The sequence below is a fragment of the Calonectris borealis genome, chromosome 4 (genome assembly GCF_964195595.1).
Source record: "Calonectris borealis chromosome 4, bCalBor7.hap1.2, whole genome shotgun sequence".
NCBI lineage: Eukaryota > Metazoa > Chordata > Aves > Procellariiformes > Procellariidae > Calonectris > Calonectris borealis.
This window is the reverse complement of record NC_134315.1, coordinates 21,300,365-21,312,952: the sequence shown is the minus strand read 5'-3', so window position 1 is coordinate 21,312,952 and position 12,588 is coordinate 21,300,365. Positions and strand designations below refer to the sequence as shown.

Here is a 12,588-nt window from a genome sequence, read left to right as displayed (position 1 = left end):
GAAAGCAGCTTACAGGCAAGAGAGAACAGTATCTTTCAGCAGTATTCAGCAAAACTAGTTTAAGCAGAACCTGGTGATTCACCTTCTTTGAAATCAAGGTTTGGATTACTCAGCAGCCTCTGTGCAGGCACAGTCCACCTGCGGCCTGTCATGAAATCCCTGGCACAGGAGCTGCACTCTCACTGCTGAACTGTAGGCACCTCATGATTCATTTTTAGGTTACTCTCATCATTTGATTGCACTGTCTATACTTGCCTCTCAAATCTAATACAAGAAATAGGTGGGTGAAGCATAGAACCAGGAATATGAAGGAAGACTGACACTGAGGAGTCTAGAAAGCAAACACAAAGATTTGTGGGAATTGGATGAAGCCTAAAGAATGGCAACCAGCATTAATTAGGTGAGCTGTAGATTTTGGAACAGAAGTACCAGAAACAAGTACAAAACAGAAAACTAAACAGATTACCTAAAGAGATAATGGACAAAAAAGCTAAAGAAAGTCCCTCCTGGCAAATCCTGGAAGACGATCCAAAACTTATTCTCCTTTTACCAAACACCTATGAAATCCACTTGTAAAAGTACATAATTCTCCAGTCAAAGATGATGACAGCCCATTACTGCTACTGGCTTCTCAGCTGTCTGAATGGTGCAGTGGGTACCTTCAGCTACTGATCCTAATCTAAATAACCCTACTGATAAGGCACAGAGTTATATCGTGCTCCATTATGAACTTACCACCTCACCTATTTATTAAGTTTTTAAACTTAGGAAATTACATTCATTAAAAGCTGTAGTAAAGCAAAGCATTACTAATTTCTGCATGCTGGAATTTTCAGAATTAAAATTGATTTTCAACCCATTAACTTAAAAAATTAGAGGAAAAAGGCCTGTAAGATAATGAACAATTTTGTTTTTTAAGCACTGCTTGAATAGCATGCAGTGAATAAACATAGGGTAACACACCGAACAGAACGGAAAAAGCCCCAAAAAAGATTCTCAGTAAGTGTGTGCCATCCATTCTGTGCAATCAATGAAGCAGATATCCCACAGGAAAAACTGATTCTGTGATTCAAAAGTATACGATAAAATATATATATACAGCAAATTGGACTGTGCACAGACAATATTAACTGTGACACTGTTAGCTTTTAAATGTTTGACGCTGCAACCTTAAAAATGCTCTTTTAACACAGCTTCTCTAAAATGTACCATTACAAATGAAAACTAATAAACAATCCATTGCCAGGAAATGTGTTTACGCATTTCTAAATAATCCTGCATATAGAGCTTACAGTTTATCATTTTCACGATTACAATGCTAGATTGCTAGTATCATCCCTTGCTTGTCTGTATATTAGCTTTACACAAAGGCTGAGCTTCACTGAATAAAATTTTCCAAACAACAATATTGGATGCTAACACACACAATGCTGCCCATACCAAACCCTCAATAATGTTTTACATTAAAGAAAGGAAATTCACAGTCCTTATGAGTTAGATTCATACAGCTATAGATGTAATAGAGCCTAAACTGCAAATCAGAAATATTACAGCAAGAAATTTCTGCAACCACACAGCTCAACTTCAGCAGAGAAACAGTACATAAGAAGTAGAGAAAAGAAGTGTTAGTCTCAGATTGGAGAGCTGCAATGGATGGCTATAAGCTCTTCAGAAGGGACAGGCGAGGAAGGAGAGCCGGTGGGGTAGCCCTGTATGTTAGGGAGTGCTTCGACTGTCTAGAGCTCAATGGTAGTGATGACGAGGTCGAGTGCTTGTGGGTAAGGATGAGGGGGAAGGCCAACAAGGCAGATATCCTGCTGGGAGTCTGTTATAGACCACCTAGCCAGGACGAGGAGGCAGACGAAATATTCTACAAGAGGCTGGCAGAAGTCTCCCAGTCGCTAGCCCTTGTTCTCGTGGGGGACTTCAACTTTCCGGACGTCTGCTGGAAATACCACACGGCAGAGAGGAAACAGTCGAGGAGGTTCCTGGAGTGTGTGGAGGATAACTTCCTGACGCAGCTGGTAAGCGAGCCCACCAGGGGAGATGCCTCGCTTGACCTGCTGTTCACGAACAGAGAAGGACTGGTGGGAGATGTGGTGGTCGGAGGCCGGCTTGGGCTTAGCGACCATGAAATGATAGAATACTCAATATTCGTGAAGTAAGGAGGGGGGCCAGCAAAACCGCTACCATGGACTTCCAGAAGGCGGACTTTGGCCTGCTCAGGACACCGGTCGAGAGGGTCCCTTGGGAGACAGTCCTGAAGGGCAAAGGGGTCCAGGAAGGCTGGTCGTTCTTCAAGAAGGAAGTCTTAAAGGCGCAGGAGCGGGCTGTCCCCACGTGCCACAAGAAGAACGGGCAGGGAAGGCGACCCGCCTGGCTGAACAGGGAGCTCTGGCTGGGACTCAGGAAAAAAAGGAGAGTTTATCACCTTTGGAGGAAGGGTCAGGCAACTCAAGAAGAGTACAGGGATCGCGTTAGGTCGTGCAGAGTGGAAATTAGGAAGGCAAAAGCCCAGCTAGAACTCAACCTGGCCACTGTCGTGAGAGACAACAAAAAAATGCTTTTACAAGTATATTAATGACAAAAGGAGAGCCAAGGAGAATCTCCATCCTCTATTGGATGCGGGGGGGGGGGACATTGCCACCAAGGACGAGGATAAGGCTGAGGTACTCAACGCCTTCTTTGCCTCAGTCTTTAATAGTCAGAGCAGTTATCCTCAGGGTACTCAGCCCCCTGAGCTGGAAGACAGGGACGGCGAGCAGGATAAATCCCCCATAATCCAAGAGGAAGAAGTTAATGACCTGCTACGCCACCTGGACGTTCACAAGTCTATGGGGCTGGATGGGATCCACCTGAGGGTACTGAGGGAGCTGGCGGAGGAGTTTGCCAAGCCACTCTCCATCATTTACCAGCAGTCCTGGTTAACTGGGGAGGTGCCGGATGACTGGAGGCTCGCCAATGTGACACCCATCTACAGGAAGGGCCGGAAGGAGGATCCGGGGAACTACAGGCCGGTCAGCCTGACCTCGGTGCCAGGGAAGATCATGGAGCGGTTCGTTTTGAGGGCGCTCACGAGCCATGTCCAGGACAACCAGGGGATCAGGCCCCGCCAGCACGGGTTCATGGAAGGCAGGTCCTGCTTGACCAACCTGATCTCCTTCTATGAGCAGGTGACCCGCCTAGTGGATGAGGGAAAGGCTGTGGATGTGGTCTACCTGGACTTCAGTAAAGCCTTGACACTGTCTCCCACAGCATTCTCCTAGAGAAGCTGGCGGCTCATGGCCTAGACAGGTGCACTCTTCGCTGGGTAAAAAACTGGCTGGACGGCCGAGCCCAGAGAGTTGTGGTGAACGGAGTTAAATCCAGTTGGCAGCCGGTCACGAGCCGTGTTCCCCAGGGCTCAGTACTGGGGCCGGTCCTGTTCAATATCTTTATCAATGATCTGGATGAGGGGATCGAGTGCTCCCTCAGTAAGTTTGCAGACGACACCAAGCTGGGCGGGAGTGTTGATCTGCTGGAGGGTAGGAAGGCTCTGCAGAGGGACCTGGACAGGCTGGATCGATGGGCCAAGGCCAACTGTATGAGGTTCAACAAGGCCAAGTGCCGAGTCCTGCACTTCGGCCACAACAACCCCAGGCAACGCTACAGGCTTGGGGAAGAGTGGCTGGAAAGCTGCCCGGAGGAAAAGGACCTGGGGGTGCTGGCTGACAGCCGGCTGAACATGAGCCGGCAGTGTGCTCAGGTGGCCAAGAAGGCCAACGGCATCCTGGCCTGTATCAGAAATAGTGTGGCCAGCAGGAGCAGGGAGGTGATCGTGCCCCTGTACTCGGCACTGGTGAGGCCACACCTCGAATACTGTGTTCAGTTCTGGGCCCCTCACTACAAGAAGGACATGGAGGTGCTGGAGCGTGTCCAGAGAAGGGCAATGAAGCTGGTGAAAGGCCTGGAGCACAAGTCTTGTGAGGAGCGGCTGAGGGAACTGGGGTTGTTTAGCCTGGAGAAGAGGAGGCTGAGGGGAGACCTCATCGCGCTCTACAACTACCTGAGAGGAGGTTGTAGTGAGGTGGGTGTTGGTCTCTTCTGCCAAGTAACCAGCGATAGGACAAGAGGAAATGGCCTCAAGTTGCACCAAGGGAGGTTTAGATTGAACATTAGGAGAAATTTCTTTACTGAAAGAGTGGTCAGGCCTTGGAACAGGCTGCCCAGGGAAGGGGTTGAGTCACCATCCCTGGAAGTATTTAGAAGACGTGTAGATGAGGCGCTTAGGGACATGGTGTAGTGGGCATGGTGGTGTTGGGTTGACGGTTGGACTCAATGATCTTAGAGGTCTTTTCCAACCTTAATGATTCTATGATTCTATAAACTAATAAAGTCTATATGAAACACAGATGATCATAAAACAGCTACATGCATCTGAAAACTGCTTTGCTATTCTTTACAAAAAATAAAGCAGTATATTCAGTATATGCAAGAAGAACTTCCCAGGGTGTTAGCATTCTGGCAATAGTTACAGCCTTACTTCTGTGAAACGCTAGTAAACCCAATCCTTAAAACGAACTATGGACATTCAGCTTATAACATAGCTATAGTAACCCATGTGATATCCTACCTGACCTATGGGCAGTCTGGCAGGTCTCAGTCAGAAAGCCTATCCCTTTAGTGCATTTATATTTTTAGTACTCAAAGTCCATAAAATAACTGTAACTTAGAGCCCAGGATAACAAATACTATACTATGCTACGCAAAAATAGTCTTGGAAAATAAGATAAAAGGCTCTGATAGCTGCTACATTAGAAGATACAGTTTCAGTTTAGCATGACAGAAAAACATTCATATGCACTTACATCACCAACTTAGATGATTTTCTCCAACGTAGTATATCTTGTCCACAGACTTGATAATTTCTGTTCTTTGTGGGGAGGGAGGGTGGATTTTGTATTTTACTGTTTTCCAATCTTTTATTTCAGCAATCTCAAAGTAGTGACAAATTCTCAGTCTGCATCACTTCATCTGTCCTTACCTCTTTTTCCTGATGTTATCGTTACCATTTTCCAGCCACTTATCATCATCTTTCTTGAGTTCTTTTAGTATCATCACAAAATATTGTCTCACCAACAATTCCCTGCACACAGTCTACTCAGTTCAGTCTCAAGGCTCTGGAACTCGTAGAATGCCTCCTAAAGGCGAATGTCTACTGCACTGAATCTCAGAATACTGTAAGCCTATGTAGTTTATTTTTCTTCTTCATCTATAGTTGATGAGCATCATTTGCTAAGTGCATAGAAAGTTATGTCAAGGTAAAATATTATGTCAATGAGAACATATTAGCTGCCCTGACATAAGAGTCCACATGCATCCTTGCAATAAGTTGGAGCTGAATTACCATTTACTACACAGTGAGGGCACACACATGAGCACTAGTGATCAAACAGCTAATGTACTATTCTGTAGCTTACCTAAGAGTAAATTGAGTTAATACCCTCACAGCAGAGACTAACCTTTTGAGAAGGTCTAAAATATTCACACTTCATGCATAGTATAAACACATATTAAAAACAACTATAAACTAGAGTTGACTTTTAAAGGACCTAACAGTGTGGCTGACAAGTATATTAATAGACAGACAGAGCTTGTTCCTCTTTAAAAAAGGTAACTGTTGAAAATTGTCCATATGAATTTCAAGAAACGGATTTTAATAAATCTATTTCCGTAACAACTCATGCTTTGCATGAACATAAAATGAAATATTTTATCATTTTTCTGATTATTATCTTGACTTTCAGTCATCAAAACAGAATACTTGGCTTTTTTATTCAATTATTTAATTTTCCACATTAAGATAAAAATTATCTTAGAGGATGCAGCATGTAACAGAATATAAACAGATGCAATGTAACCAACAACATTAATTTCACACCTCTAATATTCCTGCTCTCATAAAGACTTCTAAAATTCAAGCTGTTCTGATAATTTAAGATAACTTAAATCTAGTGCTGAGCATCTTAAGTAAGATGTATAATATTTCATTATTATTTCAACAGGTCTTTCTTCTACAGAAAATTCAATCTTTTATTTACTAGAAACAAAAGCCTATTTTATTTTTTCAAAATGGAATAAACTAAGTAATTCTAATACCAGACCAAATAACTTCAACTCCTTAGGTAAGCTGTCAATGAACGAGATTTACATTTGTTTTTAAGGTCAAGATCTTACAATTGTACTATGTAGTTACCAATAAATGCCCCAGTATTACAAGAAAATGGCTACATCCTCAAGGGACATAAGATAGTGTACAATTCTCACATTTATGAGCAAATTTACATGTGTACATGTTATTTTTTATTGCAATAAAAGCCTTGCATCAAAGTATTCACAATTCTGCCAAGAGTTAAATAGGGATTTAACTTTTTATGGTATATTAGATATATTGACTATAGCATGTCTTTGGATACTGCAAAAGATTTCATTGTTGAGGACTTGAGTCAAATATAAGGCGCTATGAAAAACTGCTGCTGTACAAGGGAGTATGAAAACAATCTACATCTTACTAGTTCCTCTTTATATCTTTTTGATCGTACTATGTAGAGTATATGCAATAATATATAAAGCAATTTACAAGATATGTACACGAATATGATGACAGGTTCAAATAGCCAGGAAAAAGGTATAGCACATCTTCTTTTTATAAAACTTAGCAAAGATAAGAGAGGTTCAGTCTTCTTTCCAGGACTTTTTTCTTGTCCCCTTCTGAAAAAGTCAGCACCATATAGGAAAACCTCAGGAGCTAGCCATCAATTGAATAGCTTGTTCTACAGTGTTTTGCTCATATATCTGTTAAAAAATTATGGAAGAGCCTAAAAGACACCACCACAGCACGGAGTTTTTTACAGGCATGTGCGTATTTCTCATAAAATGTTTATCAGTTTCTGTGACAACTCAGTAGAGCATTTCTATTTTGGAAAAAGATCACTAGAAGATATGTGCTTGCACGTTTGTGTTTTCACCTAGTCTTCATATTTTACTCTCACTTTGCTCCTTACCTCTGGCTGATTAGAAATATTGAGAATGAGGGCCCACAGATCAGCTCGGAGTGCTGTTGGACATCCCTGACGAACATATTGCTGAGCTGCAGCACTATCTTGCTCTGCTAAAACTGTTAAGAAACAAAGCAGGTAATGAATTGATGTCATTTAAGACTTCCAAAGTTTATCAAATTATCAAGTACTTTAATTTTTAACTTTACAAACTGGCTTACCATGCTGTAAGCATTAGCTAATGGGAAAATATCTAAAAGGTCTGGTTTCCACCACACAATTTTGAAGTAGTTCCCTGTGAAACAGGGCAATTGATATTAATAAGCAAGGCTGTACTACCTTCCATCATAAAATAGCACTTAGTATGTATTCTCTTAGTATGTATCTATATCAAGGCTAGTTGCAGCTAGTAGGCTGGCATTAAGCGGAACAAGCAGCTGTATATAGCCACAAAATACTCCTGTTTAACTGTGAGCGGTATCTCAGTTCAAATAGGAGATTGCCACTCATTCTGGTTTTTTTCTCTCATCTATTTTTATATTTATATACGAACACCTTCACAGATAACTGTGGGGCAAGAATTTTCCATTTCAGAGTGTACTGTCATGTTCTCTCATTATTGGTATACGTACTCTGGAGGATAAAGACTTTCTTTTTCAAAAGATTTTGGTTTTCCTTCATATTGATGTAAGTCTACTGTTGACAGGTTTGCCTAAATGGGTCATTGTTGTGAAGCTTTAGGCTACTCTGTCACAAGGGCCTCATCCTGAATACACTACTGTACATACCTTAGAGAAGATGATCTCATTCCTTATTTGAATCTATAAACTTGAAAGACAATGATCTTTAGCTATCCTAAAGTGGTAGAAATGTTGTTTCCCATTGAGGTTATGTGATTAACTGTACCCTCATACCTGAAATGTCTTTCACAACAAAGACAGAGTTGGGAGAATATTTCTGTGAGATTATCTAGACATTAGATAAGTGTTGTGCTGGTACTCAGAAGTATCCAAATCCATACCCTCTGATTTTTCTGAAGTCTCTCAGAAACAAATTGCTTTTCTAAACTTCACTAAATTTGATATTCACGATATCTGCCCTGACATGACTTAGAAGGATGAAGTTTGGAATTATAAATCTAATTAATTGATTCCTTTCTCCTTCCCTCTCTTCTTAAGTACTGAATAGACCAGCCTGCCAATTTTCTGTTTAATCTGCAGAGCTCTAACACAGATGGTATGTGATCCTTTTTTCCCAAAGGAAGAGGGCAAAAAGAAAAAACATTCCTGCATTCCCCACAAAACTTTAGAAAAGATTGTGATTCATCTCAGTGTCCATGAGTGTTTACCTTATTGTTTCTTACTGAGACACAAAATATTAAAAAGTAATTTTGCTATATACAAGATGGGTTTTACTAAATATAATAAAGAAAATTCCTCAGACTTGGCAATACATCTAATATAAAAGCAAAATCAATACATCAGAGGCAACCAAAGTCATAACCAACACCCAATAGAGCATGCAGTAGGATTCCCACTGAATGAACTAAGGTTTCAGTTCATGGTCAAGACTCTTAACTTACATTTTTACAAAATTTTGTGTCTTTGCATATAGGAAAAGCTAAGACAATCTCTGTAATAGAGGCTCCTCTACACAGACAAGAGACGAGGTGTAAGAATTACATTGTGGAGTTGAATGACTGGCTCAGGAAGTCTGGATGGGGAATTTATCTGGAAGAACAGGAAAAGAACAGAGAGATGGACAGTACCCTAAGGAGTTGCTCTTGGATGAGAAAACAGACGATGAGGGATAGAAGGAGGACCACAAAAGGAGAAGTAAGAACGAAAGGTCATTGTTTTGTTACTGGAACAAAAAAAAAGGGACGGAGGACTTTGGGGATGGTATCCACTCTATTTTTTTCTTTGATGGTGATAATGTTTAGCAGGAACCACAAGAGACAGTAAGGAGCAGATATTGATGGATTTCAAACATTCCTTGTATGTTTCTTCTACAAGCAAACTTGAGCTAATAAAGATTACTTCTTTTATCTTCCCTTTCCTTTTTTATTTCTTCACTACAAAAAAACCCGGAACTTCTTCAGAAAAAGCAGTATACAGACACAAATGAGTGAATTTTCCATGGTGGCTAAGTATTGCAATACTTAGCAAGTTCTGCAATTGCAAATAACAATTAAAAAGACTCTGTTCTGACACACAGGCATAAACCCCATTACACTAATGAGAACTGTGCATGCAGAGAAGGGACTCCAGTCTTTTGATTTTAAAATGAAATTAAGTAGTGGCGTAAGTTAAGTTATCACCAAAAAGTTATGTCTCTATGCTTCCTATTTCGTTTTTAATGAAATATCTGTGGAGCTATTTATCTGGTAGCTACTGGTAGACTGCAAATGCTTGCTTTTCTGTCTCTGTCTAAATTACAATGGTATTACTGACTGTCTCTGTTTAAATTGCAATGGTGTTAGTCTGTCTAAATTATTAAAATTCTAAAAGGTATATGTAATTGAGAGAGAAATTTACTAAATGTATTCCTAACTACTCACAGTTTATTACAGATGAAAACAGATCCTACCTTTCTGTCCAACACGTACATATTCATTTTCAAAGAACTCTGGAAAATAAAGAAATAGAAAAGAATGGCAAAAATTAAAAAAAAAAAAGATACTTTGGCTAGTAATGTATTTTATATTTTTACTACACACCACTACAATCAGCTGATTTTTCTTGCCAATGTCACTAAAAATTAACCTGCATCAGCATTAATGTTCTTTTTCAAAAACTAAGAAGAAATAATACTACAGAATTTTTTCTTGTCTGAAGGACACAAATACCAAAGTAGCACTATACTGTATGAACCTAGACTTTCAATTAGGTGAACTTCCATTTAAAAAGAAAAATCACTTGATACTACAATGTTTTCCACTTTTATATGGAAAGACCATTTTAAAACCTGTTTCTACAGGAATAAATGCATACACGGAAAAACAACAGAAATTATGCAGTATTTAAGCTACTGATTAAATAGTAGTACTGATATATGGCTATTTTCTGTAATCTTTTCTTAAAAATAGTTATTTAAAAGATATGCAATTTTGTTCTCTAGATCCTGAAGCGTTCAAACACACTAAAATTAACATATTTTCAAGTTAAGGTGATGATTTTAAATCTCAATATTTGCAATGTTTTCTATTATTAGCTATATTTTACTAAGGAAGTCACTACAATCATAGTTACAGAACAAATAGTTATGGTTTATTATGGAAAAAATACACAAATTACTTGGTAATTGCAAAGTATTCTACTCATTAGTGTTCTATTTAAGTGACTGAAGCACAGCTAACCAGGAGGCACTTGTGCTGAATCATCAATACCCAGTTGTCCTATATTTAAGCCTAGTTCACTGAAGTCTTCTTTCTGAAAAGAAGCAAAACCATAAAACAGTAATTAACAATGTTTAATTCTCTAAATCATTAGACATTTCTTCTGAAAGGCTTAATGCGAATATTTTCTAAACCAAACATAGTTCTTTTAAATGCATATATATGAAATATAAGCTCAGGTTTTTAAAGAGAAGAATCTCACATCAATTCTTATTCTACTTTTAGTTACAGACCCCAGTTTTCATGTCAACTATGAGCTACACCTGGATGTAATAAAGCAATGAATGAAAGATTAGGTTAAGGATATCTAATTCCCAGCTCTTTCCCAACCGTGGCGCAAGTTTTTCTACTAGCATAAAATCCTCAAGAGACTTATCGGTGAAGCATTAAGAAGAGCTCTCCTATTTTCCAATTATAATACTAATATCCAAGCATTTCCTTTCATTTACAATCTGACAATAAAAGGATTTAAAATTACTTTGAGAAGAAAATTAGAAGCTAACTGATTGTCACGTTACTGATCTTGTACAGCATCAAATAAAACTGTAGAATTAAGATAAACTACGTATTTAATGTTTTCTTGTACAGAAAAAAATGAGTACATGAATAACATGTACAGAAGTATATTTTTGGCACAAATCAAAGCTGCGTGGTGTAAAATGAAAACTTCCTTACTGGCAGATAATTTACTGTTTATGTTTTACTTTTCTTTAAAAATGTCTTTTTATAAAACTTTTTTATGCTACGTGTTTTAACTACACATTTAGATTGATTTTCACTTTCAAAAGGAGAAACTTATCATTATATTAATATTCTTCCTTATTGTTTAGAATCTTTTTCTAAATAGGCAAAACAGGCAAAATAGGCAAAATAATTCTTACAGAAACCTCTTGTAAGAAAAAATATACTTACCAATTCTGGAATATCTTTAACTTTTAGAGGAACCTGAATTAACCCCAGATGATTTCTGAAACTAGGTTGTTCTCCATTTTCATAATTTGGGTTTCGAAGATTCATCAGTACCTTAAAAATGGTAGCTCTGTCATTCCTTGCATATATTCAGAAATTTACATTCAGAACTCTTCTTAGCATCATCAGTACTACAAACAGTACGTTCAGCATAAAACTATTTCCTGCAACTATCATCTATATAGGCCCAAATTATCAAATTATATCTCAACATTTTCAAAATCAAAAAGGAGCCAAATTTTTAAGGAAGCAAACATATTCTACTTTGAAAAGTAAGCTCAAATTATGAAATAAAAAAGCAGAAGTCATTTTTGATATATGGGATTAAGTGCTGGTTACATAGTAATGTCTTGACTAAAATTCACTTCCTCATCAAAGTCATTCGAACACCAAGAGTATATTTCTGATGGCTACAATATCCAGGATATTCTTCAGTATTGCGTTTTTCTGAAAGAATTTTTATCCATATTCTTACACTGGCAATCCTATGTAGCTTTCAATCAAAGTGCTACATAATTTGCTACTAAAATAATTTCTTACTAAATAACGATACATCAAAATATCTTCTTTCGTTTAAGAAAAAAAAAAATTACAGAATTGAAAACCTAAAGTAAGGATAAAATTTAAGAGACAAGGAATCACAATGTCAAGATAAGTAACTCTGATCTATAAAGCAATTTACAGTCTCTTACATACTGTTATTCCATGGGTATAGATTTTGATATTATAATGTTGAGCTGGCAACGATTCTTTCTAAGATGAGTTTCCAGCTCTTATGAAATTCTTCCACAACATCTTATCTCTACAATTCTCAGTCTTATAAGTATTCTAATACCATATAAACTCATTGTCAGACTTGTAAATTAAAAGATTAATGTAAGAAACTGCAAACTCTGGAAAGAAAACAGTATAAAAGAAAAAAGAGTGACCTTGAGGGTCACTGGATAAGGCTAAAATGACGATGGATTTGTTTACAGATTCAAGATTAAATACACAACTTGGCTGTTAGCACAATGATGGAAAACAGAATAAATTAAAATTTTGCATTATTATTATCACTAACTGAACAAGAAGAGCTCTTTAGAAATGTAATAAAATGGATAGAAAGTTTATTGTTGGATTCAGAGATGCATTCACAATTCATAACCATGAAACAATTTACACTTAAGTCAGAAATACTATAAA

The 12,588-nt window shown here is 38.2% G+C and overlaps 1 protein-coding gene across 2 annotated transcripts in view; it reads right to left on the bottom strand.

Annotated features, from left to right (window-relative positions):
- The window catches only part of TBC1D19 (TBC1 domain family member 19), a 55,801-nt gene that overhangs the window by 19,543 nt on the left and 23,670 nt on the right, over positions 1 to 12,588 (bottom strand). For both annotated transcript variants that reach the window (XM_075150539.1, XM_075150540.1), the window contains exons 8-11: positions 11,347 to 11,457; positions 10,396 to 10,468; positions 9,627 to 9,665; positions 7,044 to 7,156 (exon numbers count right to left, since the gene is read on the bottom strand). In XM_075150539.1, coding sequence (XP_075006640.1) covers positions 7,044 to 7,156; positions 9,627 to 9,665; positions 10,396 to 10,468; positions 11,347 to 11,457 — 336 coding nt within the window. The remainder of the gene's footprint in view (positions 1 to 7,043; positions 7,157 to 9,626; positions 9,666 to 10,395; positions 10,469 to 11,346; positions 11,458 to 12,588) is intronic.